Source organism: Lagopus muta, chromosome 12 (genome assembly GCF_023343835.1).
Source record: "Lagopus muta isolate bLagMut1 chromosome 12, bLagMut1 primary, whole genome shotgun sequence".
In the NCBI taxonomy this organism is placed as follows: domain Eukaryota; kingdom Metazoa; phylum Chordata; class Aves; order Galliformes; family Phasianidae; genus Lagopus; species Lagopus muta.
Window position 1 is genome coordinate 1509298 of NC_064444.1, and position 14328 is coordinate 1523625.

The 14328-nt window shown below is 60.6% G+C and overlaps 3 protein-coding genes across 5 annotated transcripts; all 3 read left to right on the forward strand.

Moving 5' to 3' along the window:
* Positions 1-23: 23 nt before the first annotated feature.
* On the forward strand, positions 24-4757 carry RNF166 (ring finger protein 166). Of its 3 annotated transcripts, none has more exons than XM_048958868.1 (6): positions 24-199; positions 1798-1954; positions 2370-2482; positions 2869-2983; positions 3430-3537; positions 4365-4757. In XM_048958868.1, the coding sequence occupies exons 1-6, from the start codon at positions 24-26 to the stop codon at positions 4428-4430; spliced, it is 735 nt and encodes a 244-aa protein (XP_048814825.1). In that variant the 3' UTR covers positions 4431-4757. The 3 variants fall into 3 exon arrangements, with proteins under 3 accessions (XP_048814825.1, XP_048814826.1, XP_048814828.1); XM_048958869.1 differs by lacking the exon at positions 24-199 and adding an exon at positions 490-717; XM_048958871.1 differs by lacking the exon at positions 24-199 and adding an exon at positions 741-1438.
* Positions 4758-9194: 4437 nt separating this feature from the next.
* MVD (mevalonate diphosphate decarboxylase) lies at positions 9195-11911 on the forward strand. The gene is made up of 10 exons (XM_048958892.1): positions 9195-9291; positions 9622-9692; positions 9796-9910; positions 9981-10121; positions 10198-10397; positions 10472-10546; positions 10802-11020; positions 11089-11204; positions 11449-11557; positions 11628-11911. The coding sequence occupies exons 1-10, from the start codon at positions 9222-9224 to the stop codon at positions 11706-11708; spliced, it is 1197 nt and encodes a 398-aa protein (XP_048814849.1). The 5' UTR covers positions 9195-9221; the 3' UTR covers positions 11709-11911.
* A 374-nt stretch (positions 11912-12285) lies between these two features.
* On the forward strand, positions 12286-14278 carry LOC125699383 (cytochrome b-245 light chain). Its single transcript, XM_048958893.1, has 6 exons — positions 12286-12457; positions 12952-13021; positions 13268-13342; positions 13436-13519; positions 13586-13667; positions 13769-14278. The coding sequence occupies exons 1-6, from the start codon at positions 12400-12402 to the stop codon at positions 13949-13951; spliced, it is 552 nt and encodes a 183-aa protein (XP_048814850.1). The 5' UTR covers positions 12286-12399; the 3' UTR covers positions 13952-14278.
* The last annotated feature ends 50 nt before the right edge of the window (positions 14279-14328 follow it).

Here is a 14328-nt window from a genome sequence, read left to right on the forward strand (position 1 = left end):
CCATCCCTACGCCCGCCGCCGCCATGTTCCGCAGCCTGCTGGTAGCGGCGGCGCAGCGCCCCCAGGCCCCGGGCCCCGGCCCCCCCCGCCCACCGCCCCCCGGCGGCCCCGCGGCCGAGGCGCTGGAGGCGCAGTTCAGCTGCCCCATCTGCCTGGAGGTCTTCCACCGCGCCGTCGGCATCGCGGGCTGCGGCCACACGTGAGCGGGGGCGGCGGCGGTAGGGGGGGCTGAGGGGGTCGGTGTGGGCGGTGGGCCTGGGGCGGGTGGCGGTGCGTGAGGAGGGCCCCCAGAACCGGGACCCACATCCCGCTGCCAGGCCAGAACCGGGCTGTCAGTCCATCTTGCAACACGCCCCATGCCCTGCCTGCCGTCCCACAGCCTTGGTGGCACCGGGACCGCCGTACCGTGCCATCCCGTGCCGTGCCGTGCCATCCCGTGCCGTGCCATCCCGTGCCGTGCCATCCCGTGCCGTGCCATCCCGTGCCGTGCCATCCCGTGCCGTGCCATCCCGTGCCGTGCCATCCCGTGCCTTACCTGGAACAGGGACCTCCAACCCAGGACCCTCATCCCACAGCACACCCAGTACCAGCCCCCGTCCCATCTCCTGCCTCACACGATACAGTCACAGAATGGTTGGGTTGGATGGGACCTCAAAGATTATCCGTTTCCAAGCTCCTGTCGTGGCTGGGGTTGCCAACAGCTAAATCAGGAACCAGGTGAGGCTGCACTGGGTCCCATCCAAACTGAATGCCTCCAGGGATAGGGCAACCACAGCATCTCCACATCAAGGCCCCATCCTGCACTCCAGCTGGTACTGGTGCCCCCATCCCATCCTGTGCCCACACCGAGTCCTGCTGTTCCTCCCCAAAGCTGACTCCTCTCCCTGGCTTTTCCAATTGGGGTTTCAGGTTAGAAATCCCCACTGACACCCCTGGGAGTGCACTGGGTCCCCTTGGCAGCACAGTGTGTCAGTGCCACCTCTGAGCAGCTTTTGGGGATTTTCTCCCATGGCTGTGGCAGCTCTTGGTGTGCTTGAGGCTGAGGGTGCTGCAGGGGGTTGGAAGGGAACTGGAGCAGAGGACCCCCATATGGTGTTTTCCCTTCTCATCTGCAGTGCACGTGGCTCCTCCGCAGCACTGGCCCTTCTAAGTGTGCCAAGCTGCCACCTGGGAACCCCCGACAGTGACATCCCTGCAGGCTTTGCTGCTGTCATGTGGAGAGGCAGTGTGTGAGATAGGGGCTGTGCCAGCTGCCAGCACAGCTGCGGAGTGACATGAGCTGGGTAGCAGATGGGGATGCTGTGGCACTTTAAGTGACCACGTCTGAGTGCCAGGGGGTTGCAGGAAGAGGACAGGAGGTGGCACGGTGCTCAGCCCTCCCCTCCGTGTGGCTGCGTGGGCTTCCTTTGTGCTGCCAACGTAAAGACCTTGAGAGGAGGTGAGCTGGGCTCTAATGCTTGAGCTTGCATGCTTGCTTTGTTCCTTGCAGCTTGAGCGCTCAGCGCCCATTATTGTTTGGCTCTGCTCAAATCTGGGCCGGCTGCTCGCTGCTCCCAGCCGTGAGTCTCCAAGCAGCAGGCACACGTGTGTGGAGCCCTATGGCACGTGCAAGGAATGATGTTTGAAGGGCAAGCAGCTCTTTTGGGGATTGAGCTGTGCCTCACTCCCCCTCACCATTTCCCACGCTGCCCCATGAGGATGCTGCTTGCTAGGTTTTGGGGCTGCCTGAGGTGCCCAGCAGCCCCGTGTCCTGCCCTGGGGCTGAGGTTTCACTCCTGCTGCTCTCTTTGCCCCCAGGTTCTGTGGGGAGTGCCTGCAGCCCTGCCTCCAGGTGCCATCCCCGCTCTGCCCGCTCTGCCGCATGCCCTTCGACCCCAAGAAGGTAGAGAAGGCTTCCAGTGTGGAGAAGCAGCTCTCATCCTACAAGGCTCCCTGCAGAGGCTGCAGCAAGAAGGTAAAGCATGGCCCAGCCCAGCAGTTGGGCATGGGGTGCTTCTGGACCGGCTGTAAGGCTGTGATTCGTGGTGCACCTCCACAGGCTGTGCTGGTTGCTTTCTGCCTTCCCCTGACAGTGGGGATTTCCCTGTAGCTGCCTGTGTGTCACCCTGAAACAAACTGCTGTCATGGTGGCAGAGCAGTTCAGGGCTATGCATGTCAACAGTTCCTCTTTTGCAAAGGAAATTGGAGCTAGTGCTGCAGTAGTGCAGCCAGCCTGACTTTTTGCGTGTAACCTCGGTTTGCTCTGCTGTTGATTGGCCAAAGCGTGGTGAAAACTGCTTTCCTCTACCACACCGGTGGCTCTGGTGCTTTGTCTGACAGGTGAATGTGTTCCTGCAGCCTCTGGGAATGTTTCTCCTCTCCTTCTCCAGGTGACCCTAGCAAAAATGCGGTCTCACGTCTCGTCTTGTGCAAAGGTGCAGGAGCAGATGGCCAACTGCCCCAAGTTTGTCCCAGTTGTCCCCACATCCCAGCCTATCCCCAGGTACTGTCATGCATCACATAGAAAAATGCAGATTGCACAGACGCTCTCATCCGTCTTCACCATCCAGCTTCACACTTAGAAGCTCTAAAATCCAAACACGGGTTTTGTTTGCTCGTTCTCCCGGGCTGTTCACAACCACAAACATCAGCATGCTTATCCTGGTGGCATCTGCAGCCCTGGCACTGCTCCGTGTTTCAGCCAGCGAGAAGGGACTGAGCAGATCAGGGTGGCTGAGCTCATGGCTGGGCTGGGAACAGGCTGGTTTGGCTTTACCATGGGCAGGTGGGACACAGCAGAACAGGCAGCAGCAGAGGTGGCTGGGTGCGTTTGGAAGAAGTTGATGCAGACACTTGGCAGGGCTCTGAGCGTGTTCTCATTCTCTTTAGCAATATTCCCAATCGCTCAACGTTTGTGTGCCCATATTGTGGGGCCCGGAATCTGGACCAGCAGGAACTGGTGAAGCACTGCATGGAGAATCACCGCAATGACCCCAACAAAGTGGTGAGCAAGGCTGGTTCTGGGTGGGTAATGCTGGGAATATGACTAGATTCACAGCAGCCCCTGCTGGCTTTGTTAGAGGCTCTCTAGAGCGAGCTGCCTTTGTCTCACTGTGCTCATGACCGAGCTGGTGCTGGATTTGCTCTCTCTCTTGCTGTTGATTTGACTGAGGTGTGGGGAACTCGCAGCTCTGGCATCATCTGAAAGGTGCTCATGTACACATTTAACTAGTCAGCAAGCTAAAAGCAGTCTGGGCTACGTGCCAGCAGCTTTGTGTGCAGAGCAGAGGCACTTGGCATACCCACTGCAGTGGATACCCAACCCCAGACAGAAGGACACTGCTCACTTCTCTCGTGCCATGGCTGCAGCAGCTCCCTGATGCCCCCCAGGAGAGCTGGAGGCGGCTCAGTGCCCACATCTCACAGCTGTCCTGTCCCTGCCTGCTGCAGGTGTGCCCTGTCTGCTCAGCCATGCCCTGGGGGGACCCCAGCTACAAGAGTGCAAACTTCCTGCAGCACCTCCTGCACCGGCACAAGTTCTCCTACGACACCTTTGTGGTGAGTATGGCTGTGAGCCAGAACAGAATCATCTTCCCTGTGTCCCACACTGAGTGTCTGGGTGACAAATCCAGCCCTTCTTGCCTGCCAGGATTTGCCTGTCCTGGTTTGCAGCACATTGAGGGGTGCAAGGGGAAAGTTTCTCCTTTGGGCTTTGTGGGATGCATGCAGCACACATAGCCCCACTTGGGAGAGCTTCTGGGTGTTCACACTGGGCCTTGTTAGACACACACTAAGGCAAAAGTCACCCCAAGTGCAGCAGAGAGAAATGTTATCCCTCCCCATGAAGATGGTTTGTTTATTTCCATGTGCTCCATTAAACTCTTCCCCTGAGGGACTGTAATACAAAAGCCCTTTTCTTCAAGGCTTCACGTGGGGAAACACGAGGAGAGGGCGAGGAGCAGCCCAGCCTGCAGCCTGGAAGGTCTGGCTACAGCACAGGGGGACGTTCCTTGGGGGGCTGCAGACCATCTGAGCAGGGCGTAGGAGTGTGACTGTGCAGCTGTGCTCACAGGGACTAGCAGATGGTTTTATTAGCATCCTAACTTTGTTGCCTGGACCTCCCTGCAACTATTTGCAGAGAAACATCCCCAGCCCAGGAAGGGGTTACTGACTGGAGTGCTGGAGAAGCGTGTAGCATTGCAAGACAGCTTTCCCTGGAGCCCATCTGGGAAACCATGGCCAGTTTCATCCCTGCCTGCTGCCAGCTCTGAAAGCAGGGGTGATGTCAGGAGTCTCAACCTAGGCAGGAGAGGGACTGCGACGCAAAGGCAGGGCAGCACAGCCTCACACCACTGCCTTGCTGACCATCCATTCTCTGTTTGTAGGACTATAACATCGACGAGGAGGCAGCGCTGCAGGCTGCTCTGGCTCTGTCACTCTCTGAGAACTGAGGGCTGCCGTGGAGCTTTGCTTCGGATCCCACCTCACACCCCTTTTTGCACACTCGACCTTCCTGCTGGGGAAGGCATGGAACTCGTTGCCCCCTGAGAATCACGGCCTCTCTTCCCTCACCTCTCTGGGCAGATCCCACCACCACGAAGAAGGGGCAGATGCCTCAGCATCACTCTGGACTGGTGAGTGAGCAGAGCCGTCCGCTGCTGGGAGGAGAGAGGACAGGGGACCGTTCCTCAGTTAGGCATTTCATATCCGTACACGGAGTGTATACCTGTATCCAGATCTATTTATTATTAGATGCTTTTTGGCACCATTGGTCTTCATGCTCTTTGTTGCAATTTGATAGGTACGTAAAACTACGTTGCGTTTTATGCAGAAATGCCCTCGTTTCAAACTGCAACCATCCACGTCCTTTTGAGGTTTTGGTTTTGTTTTTGGAAAAGGAAGAAAGCAGCACAGAGTGGTTTTGTTCCTTTTTAAACCCCACGAGGTTATTTCTGGAGATGTCTCTCTGTCGTCCCCCCCCCACGCTGCAGTTGGGAGCTGCCTCCTCTCCCTGCTGCCACACAGCCCAGCCCAAAAGCAGCAGGGCTGAATCCCAGAGCGAGACTGCAGGCCTGCTGTGCCCACCTTGGAGCTGTGGACTGTCCCAGTGCGACTCCCACCTCCCTCCTTTTGTACCAGCTCTTGTAATACTGCGTTCTGTTTTTCTACATGAAGCGGCGTGACGCCTTTTCCACGTTTTATAGAGCAGGAACAGAAGCTGTTACTCTTCACACCGCAATATCCGTCACTGGGGACCAGAGTATTTTTATGGGACATTATGAAGAAAGTATATTTTTTAACAAAGCAACAAAAAGAAACCAACCAAACGAACGTGCTGTGGATTTGAAATGGGGGTGGGAGGGAAGAGCTGGACCCTGGGCCTGCAGCTGGGACTCTGCTGAGCCACGTGAGCAGCTGGGCTTCCTCCTCTCTTCTCTCCAACCTGTTCTGTCCCCTTCTGCTGTCAGCTTTTCTCTGCAGGCAGCGATGAGGCCGTGTCAGCGCAGTGCTGTGTTGGTCAGAGCACGGCCAGCCCCACAGCTCTGCTTCAAAAAGGACCTTTGGGAGGACAAGCAGCCCCTTTGTCGCGTGGCTGTGATCCCTGGGCTGTTGGCTGCGTTGCTGGGCTCCTCGGGTTCCTGCTGGGTGCAGCTTCTCTGAGCTGTGAGTGGGCTTCCTTCCTCTCTGCCCACAGTTCTCTCTCTCAGATGCTTGTAATTAAACAGCAAGCAGTGTTTGAGTGCTGGGCTGGGAGCAAAGGGTGCAGCCCACCAGGCTGGGCTTGCAAAAAGCTCTGCTGGAAATTGCCCAAGTTTGGATTTTCCTCCAAACCCACGGCGTTGCTGTAACCCTTTGGCATGGCAGGGGAGGATTTCCCTAGGAGGCTTTGTGCTCCTGCAGTGGCACTGTTAATCCTTGCAGGCAGAGCTGGCTGCGTGGCACTGCTGGCTGTGACCCGGAGGGGCAGCTTGCATTTGGGTGTGTGGTGAGGAAGCAAGAGGGTTTGGTGCTGCCAGCTGGTGCTCAGTGCAGAGCAGCTGGGTTGTGTGGGGATGTCTGCCCTTGGTGGCTGTGCAGAATGCCAGCCCTAATGCACAGCATCTGGTCCCCTGAACCAGGAGACTTCAGGATGCCTCTCTCAAGTGGGCAGTTGCTGCTCTGAGTGAAGCTCCATAGCTCCTTGTACTGGACAGGCAGAAATCAGCTGCAGGGCACGTGCTGTGCTCCCATGCCACGCAGTGTTGGGGCAGAAGGTGCAGCTCTTTGTCCCCTTCCCTTTTGCCTTGCAGCCCTGCCCAGGCCAGCGGGTCTCTGTGCCCCACCGTCCCCTTCCTCCCTGCCCTGTGCTGTCTGCTCTGCTCAGCTGAGTGTGAGTGGAAGGGAGATCTGCCTGGCACAGCCATGGCCCTGTGCAGCTTAATTCCCTTCCCACGTAATGAGTTGCCAGCAGCTGGAGGAGAAGAGCTGCGTGTTGGTGCCCTGCCACCCTCTGGGCTCACACCAGCAAGGGGGCTGGCCCAGGTTTACCAAGTGGAGGCAGCGAGTTGACACCTGCTTCCCAGCAGGGCTTTGGAGGTGGCTTTGGGAAGAGTGCTGCAGAGGGCAGCAGCCCCACTGTGTGCTGGAGGAGGTCCCAAGGAGTCTCTCCGAGTTGGACCCCAAGCTTTGCCCCCACAGTCCCATCCAGGGCTGGCCCAAAGCTATGCCAAAGGACAGCGTGCTGCTGGGATGTGCCACTGCTCTGCTCTGGGGCTGTACCTATGCCCGTGGGGCTGGGCTGCTGCCTGCATCCCCACACTCAGAGAAGCATCCTTTTGTGGGTTGCCTGAGTCCTGGCTCCTTCCAGCTGTGCTCTAGCAATACTGTCTTTTTACTTCAAGTAGTACCAAGTGTTCTGGGGGCCGGGGTCTCCCCTGTGCTTCTGGCAGCCCCCAGGCAGGGGGTAAGGGCTGGGGGCTGCTCTGCTCCCTCTGTGCAGCCAGGGTTAGTGGGAAGCAGCGGTGTCTTCCCTACCCATCACTGTCCCCTTGCCACGTGTCCAGCCCAGGGGCTTTACCTGCTCCCACTGGAGCAGGGACATCAGAGAGGAACCTAGTTGGGTTTCCCTGTCCCCTCCTTGTCTGGGACCCCCAGGTTCCTGCTTAGAGGGCTCTGCCTCATGCAGCCCTCCATTGGAGCTCTCTCTGCCTGCCTTGGGTGATCTGGGACAGTGCTTTTAATGCCTCTGTCTCCTTCCTCCTCCTCTTCCTCCTCCTCTTCCTCCTTTTTGCCCCGGCAGTGTTGGAGCAGGGGCAGCAGTAGCTGCTTTTGTAAAGCACTTTAAGGCAGCGCGGGCAGCTCCTGCCTCTTGCACCCCTTGGTGTGGGGTTGGGAATCCTGCTGTGCTGCCAGCCGTGCTCGTCCATGTTACCCTGACTTTTTGCATAACGAGTAGAACTTTTAACGAGACATACCGTTTTTTGAAAAAGAAGAAAAGAATAATAACAATAATAATTATAAAAATACGACGACGTATTTGTAGCAAACCATTTTTTCTCAATAAAGGCAGTTTCATCCATGGGCGGCCTCGACTGCAGTCTGTGCCCCACAGGGTGTCCAAGTGGGGAGCAGGAGGGGGTGGCACCGGGGCCAAAATCCTTCCCTGTCCCCTGAGTCATCAACTCCTGCCATTCATGGAGGGATTTGGCCGTGCTGTGACATCACCAGACCCCACGGGAGCCCCGTGGCCACCTCTGCCCAGTCCTGGCAGTGTGTCCTGGCACACGCTGAGCGTGCTGTCCCAAAAGCGCTGCTGGGTGTGAGCCAGGGCAGTGTGATGGGTGTTCCTGCTCCGGGTGTCCTGGCTCCGTGCCTCTATGGGGTTCCCTGGGGACGCAGTGCTGGCTCTGCTCAGCCTCTTTTTGCAGTTCAGACACCCTGAGGCTGAGTGTCCTCCCTCAGTTTCTGCACCATAGAGGGTTTTGGGGCTTCAGGCTCTTAAAGGTGGAGCTGAGCCCCACGGCTGTCAGCAGGGAGATGTCCCTTTCTGATGCAGTGCATCCTCATCCCCATCCCACATCCCCTGCCCTGCTCACCGCTGTGTCCCCATGGATGGAGCCAAGCTGCCCTCATGCCCCCAAGCCAGGGCTGAGGGGGGTCTGTGCTACTCCTGGCCGCTTTTGGGTGGGAAGCCCTATAAAGAAGAGCAGGGATATTGGGTTTTACTGAGCTCAGCTGTAACCCAAGCACAGTGCCATGGCTCCCCTGGCTGTGCCCTGCTGGCTGTGGGGTCCCAGGGGCTGGAGCTGGCTGTCCCTCGGGTCTTAGCCCTGCTTGCTGAGGAGACTTCTAGCCTGGGTGCTCCTGTAGGATTTGTACCCCAGGGATGCCACCAATAACTGAGCATCCCCAGCATGGTAGTGGTGCCCCATGGTGTCACCCTGGTGGGGAGCCCTGGGGGCATTTTGGGGGATGTCAGCAGAGGGGTGCCACACGCTCCTCCCCGTGTGCTGTTTGCTGCCCCGCTGGGCTAAATCCAGTCCCCACCTGTCCCTGTGGCGGGGAAAGGATTCCACACCCCAAAATAGCCGTGTGCCTCCTCTCGCCCATGGAAAATGCTTGTAAAGCTCTGGGGGGGGGGGCACTCAGAGGCTGGGGTGGCCCCCGCTGCACCTGCCAGCACCCATTGGGGGGGGGTCACCCGAAATACTCCCTATGGGCTGCTCCCTCAGCCTCTGGTGGGGGCTTTTGGGCCCACCCCAGCAGTGTAATCCACATACCAGGCGTGTGCCCACCTCCAGGCACAGGGACGAGGGGCAAAAACACCCCACGGGAGTGAGGGGATACTGGGGGGGGGAGTGGATCTCGGCTGCCAAAGGGGGAATAGGGGCTTGTCAGGCTGGTGTGCTGGGAGCACTGGGGAAACTGGGAGCGTTGGCACTGGGGGTGTATAGCGGGGTTATTGTGGGCTCTGGGTGGGCAGTGGGGTGCTGGGGGCACCGGGATAGGGGCACTGCGAGCACGGACCCCCAGCACAGCCCATCTCCGCGCATGCGCGCTGCCCACACGGCACGACGTTGGCCCCGCCCCCTTCACGCCTTCGCTCTGCTCCATCAATGGGCGGGATGGGGCGGGACCGCCCCGTGGTCCGATCTCTGCTATTGGTCTTCCGGCCCCGGCCGCTATGCCTCCAGCCAATGGCGTGGCGGGACTCGCACGCGCGAGCGGCTGGGCGGGGCGTGGCGGCGGCGGTGTGCGGAAGCATGGCGGCGGAACGGGGCACGGCGCGGGTCACCTGCACAGCGCCCGTCAACATCGCCGTCATCAAATACTGTGAGTGCGGGCGGGGGGTGCGGGGTCGTGATGTGCCGTGCCGGGTTTTGCTGTGCTAAGTGCCGAGCCGTGCCAGGCAGTGCCATGCTGTGCTGAGCTGTGCCATGCCCATCACAAGCAGTGCCGTGCTGTGCCAAGCCGTGCCGTGCAGTGCCGTGCTGTGTGGTGCCGATCCAAGCAGTATGGCATGCTGTGCCAGGCTGTGCTGATGGGCAGCAAGCAGTGCCACGCCATGCCAAGTGGTGCCATGCCATGCCATGCAGCGCCGTGCTGTGCACAGTGGCACTGTGCCGTGCCAAGCATTGCTGTACCTCTCCACATCTCTCGCAGGGGGTAAGCGTGACACCGACCTCATCCTGCCCATCAACTCCTCACTCAGCGTGACGCTGCACCAGGACCAGGTTAGTGCAGGGCTGTGTGCCCACCTCCAGCCCTGGGGGATCCGATATCCCCCTCCCCATCTCCGGGGCTGCATGTCCCCGAGCTCAGCGCCATCCCATCCAGCTGAGGACCACCACCACAGCCGCCGCGTGCCGTGACTTCACCGAGGACCGCCTGTGGCTGAATGGGGAGGAGGTGGATGCGGGGCAGCCCCGGCTGCAGGCCTGCCTGCGGGAAGGTGAGCTGTGCTGGGGTGGGGGCACAGAGCCACGTGTCCTGTGCTTCCCTGTAACCCCATCCCGGCACAGTGAGGCGCTTGGCCCGCAAGAGACGCGGTGACGATGCTGCAGCCCCACTCAGCCTCTCCTACAAAGTGCACGTCGCCTCCGAGAACAACTTCCCCACTGCTGCCGGGTTGGCATCCTCAGCTGCTGGTTATGCCTGCCTGGGTGGGTATGGGGGACAGCGGGGGGTGGAGGGCGGGGTGATGGGGACAGCGTGAGCACAGCAATGTTATCCCTGCAGTTACAGCACTGGCACGGCTGTACGGTGTGGAGGGTGAGCTGTCGGAGGTGGCACGGCGTGGGTCGGGCAGTGCATGCCGCAGTATGCTGGGGGGCTTCGTGCAGTGGCACCGTGGGGAGCGGCCAGACGGCAGGGACAGCGTGGCACAGCAGCTGGCACCTGAGACACACTGGCCGGAGCTGAGCGTCCTTGTGCTGGTGGTGAGGGATGGGAATTGCTGTTGGGGCTGGGAGCTGGCCCTTGTAGGATGCCCACATCCTGTGGTCTCGTGCAGGTCAGTGGGGAGAAGAAGGCGGTGGGCAGCACGGCGGGGATGCAGACCAGCGTGGACACCAGCCCCCTGCTGAAGGTGGGTTGGATGTTTGATGATGACCAGCACAGGCTGCCTGGGGAGGTGGGGCAGTCCCATCCCTGGGGGTGTCCCAGAACTGTACAGACGTGGCACATGGGGACACGGTCAGTGGGCGTAGATCTTAGAAGTCTCCTCTAATGGTTGAGTGCAATGGGGCCATGGTATTCTGGGGGGGGGAGGGTGGGGAGGAGCTGTGGGGAAGCAAATCCCATGGGATCTGTGAGATGACCCCCCCTGGTGCTCTCCCCATAGTACCGTGCTGAGGTGGTGGTGCCGGAGCGCATGACCCGCATGGCGCGCTGCATCCAGGATCGGGACTTTGAGGCCTTTGGGCAGCTGACCATGCAGGACAGCAATCAGTTCCACGCCACCTGCCTTGACACCTTCCCTCCCATCTTCTACCTCAATGACATCTCGCAGCGCATCATCGCCCTGGCACACCGCTTCAACGCCCACCATGGGCGCACCAAGGTAGGGCAGCCCCCCCGCGGCCCCGTCCTGCTGGCACTGTGCACCTCTCACTGTGTCCCCGTCCCCAGGTGGCCTACACCTTCGATGCTGGCCCCAACGCTGTCATCTTCATGCTGGAGGACACCGTGGATGAGTTCGTGGAGGTGGTGAGGCGCAGCTTCCCACCCAGCTCCAATGGGGACCAGTAAGGGTGTTGTCATTTGGGACCGGTGGGATGGGAATGGGGTTGGGGTTGGGAAAAGGTGGGGTGGGAATGGGTATGGAAATGGGTGTAGGCACTGGGGGGATGGCGATAGGGAGGGAGATGGGGACTGGAGGGATGGGGGTGGAGATGTGGATAGGGACTGGTGGGATGGGAATGGGGATGGAACCATGGGACGGGGACATGGGATGGGGTTGGGGACACCTAAGTGCCATCCCTGCTGCAGGTTCCTTCGAGGCCGGCCCGTTGGCACGGCGGTGCTGCCAGAGGAGCTGGTGTCAGCCGTGGTGGTGGATCCAGTGCCAGGGGCCATTCGCTACATCCTGCACACCAAGGTATGGGGGGGGACAGGGCTCCGACCCTACTGCTCCCTTCTGTCCCCTAACACGTCTCCTGTCCCCACAGCCTGGCCCTGGCCCACAGCTCCTGGATGACCCCAGCCAGCACCTGCTGGGCCCTGATGGGCTGCCGTGCCGCTCTGCCTGAGAATGGGGGACTCTGTGATGGGGACGCTATGATGGGGACACCACCGGGGACAGCAGGGATGCCAAGCAGGGGCTGCCCTTGGGGGGGCACACAGGCAGGGAGCCACCGTCCCAGTGCCTGCTTTGGGGCTGTGAGGTGCTGTGCTCAGCTGTACCCATCCTGGCCCAGACGTGTCCCCTCCCATTGCCTGGTTTTTACTCTTTTGTAACCAAATAACAGAGGTTTTCCAGCCGCAGCTCTGCTCTGAGGTTTGTGGGTTCTGTGTGCCATGAGGTGCCGGGGGGCTGTCCTGCCTCCCCCTGCTGTCCACTGTGCTGCTGTCCCCTGCAGCCAGCCTCCTGCCGGAGCTCAGCACGCCCTGTGTCCCACCGGGGGTCCACCCGAGTCGCTCTGTGTTCCCCCTCAGGGCTGCTCCTGTCCCATGTCATCCTGTGTCCCCGCACCGCCCCTCGTCCCGCTCTGGCCCGGCGCTGCGCTGCGGGGGCGTGGCTTGCGCGAAAAGGGGCGTGGTTTGTGTTCGGTGGGCGTGGCCTGTGGTTAACGGGCGTGGTTTGTAATTAGTGGGCGTGGTCGGAGCGTATTTATGGGCGTGGTTTACGAGAAGGGGGCGTGGCCAAAGGAGGGGAAGGGGTTCGGCTGCGCCGCTGCACCGCTGCCTTCCGGGTCGGGCTGAGCCGAGCGGAGCCGGGCCATGGGGCAGATCGAGTGGGCCATGTGGGCCAACGAACAGGCGTTGGCGGCCGGGCTGAGTGAGTGCGGGGTTAAAGGGCTGGGTGATGAGGGGGAGGGGGGTCGAAAGGCTGAATATGGGATGGGGATGCAGGGATGGGGTGAGGATATGGGGAGGGGGTTTAAGGGGTAGGGAGGCGGGGTTGAGGATGCGGGGCTGTGGAGATGGGATATGGAGAGGGGTTCGAGCCCTCGCCCCACGCAGCGACCCCTGGCTGCGTCCCCCCCGAGCCGCTCCCCTCGCCCCCCCCTCCAGCCCGTTTTGGCCCAACCCCCCCCCCCCGGGGATGGAGGAAGTGAGCGGCAACGAGGACGCGGAAGAGCTGACGAGTCTATCGTCCCCATCGTGTCACCGTGGGTCTCCCACGCTGTCCCCCCGCCATGCCACTACCGGGAGTTAAACCCCCCCCCGTTCCCTGCTCGGGCTCCTGAGGGTCCCACCGCCGAGCGTCCCCCGATGTCCCCACTCGTTGGAGGTGCCGGGGGTGGCAGCCATGTCCCCGCTGTCCCGCAGTCATGCTGACCGGAGGAGTCGTGGCGGTGGCTGGGCAGTTCAAGGGCTGGTACTTCGCTGCGTACGCCATGTATCCTTATGGGACTCAGGGTGGGAGGGGGCACCTGACCCTGTGCAGGCGGGGAGGGGAGGGGAGGGGGGTCCTACATCTCCTTCCCACTGTTTGGCCCCACATCGCTCCATTCCTGCCCCTTTCCCTACAGAATTCACCCCCACCCTTGACCACATTTCTGCCCCACTCCCTATGGATCTCACCCCCTACCCTTGGCTCCCAACACCCTTTTCCTTGACTCCCCCCCCCCCCCCCTCAACTCAGTGCTGCAGGTGCCTTCGTCTGCCTGCTGGAGTACCCACGCAGCAAGAGGCAGAAGGGCTCCACCATGGAGCGCTGGTGAGTGATGGGGTGGCACTGTGGTTCCTACGTGTTGGGGGGGGGGTCCTTTAGGGCAGGGTGCCCCCCCTGACTCTGCATATTACCCCACAGTGGCCAGAGGTACATGACGGCAGTGCTGAAGGTGTTTGGACCGCTCACCCGGAGTTACTACATCCGTGCCATCCTGCATGCAGCGTGAGTGGGGTTGGGGATGGGGGGCGCACCCTGAACCACCCCCTTCACCTTCCCTTGTGCTCTCAGGCTGGCCGTCCCTGCTGGCTTCCTGCTTTCCACCATCCTGGGCACTGTCTGTCTGGGCATTGCCAGTGGCATCTACCTGCTGGTGAGCTGCTCTGGGGGGGCAGGGGGTGGTGATGGGGTTGAAGGAGAGGGTTTCCCCACTGACTGCCCCTTTCCCCCCCCTATCCCCCACTGGCCCTGCAGGCAGCTGTGCGTGGGGAGGAGTGGCGACCCATTGAGCAGAAGCCCCGGGAGCGGCCCCATATGGGGGACACCATCAAGCAGCCCCCCAGCAACCCCCCACCGCGACCCCCTGCTGATGCACGCAGGAAGCAGATGGTCGAAGTGGGGGGGCAGGTGAACCCCATCCCTGTAGAGGTTGAGTAACACAGAGCAGGGGGTCCCTGCTGCTGCATTCACTTCCCAGCTGCACCCATCACCCCCCCACTGGTCCCCAAACCCCTGGGGTGGGGGGGGGTCTTCCTCCCCAGCTCCTGGGTGATTTTGGAATCCCTGGGGGCTGTTGAGATGCCCACCCCATATCCCAGGGGACTCTGCCAGCCACACAGCCCCACTGTGCTGCTGGGGTTCACGCAGCTCTGCTCGCTGCACCACCTCTTCACATTTTGTATGTTGTCATTTTTTTTTTTTTCTTCTTTTCTTTTTTCTCTGGTTGCTTTTTACAATAAAAGGACCGAAAGGCCCCAGATCCTGCCTGACCCCACCGCATTCATTGCCCCCTGTGCCCTGGATGCGAGGTGGGA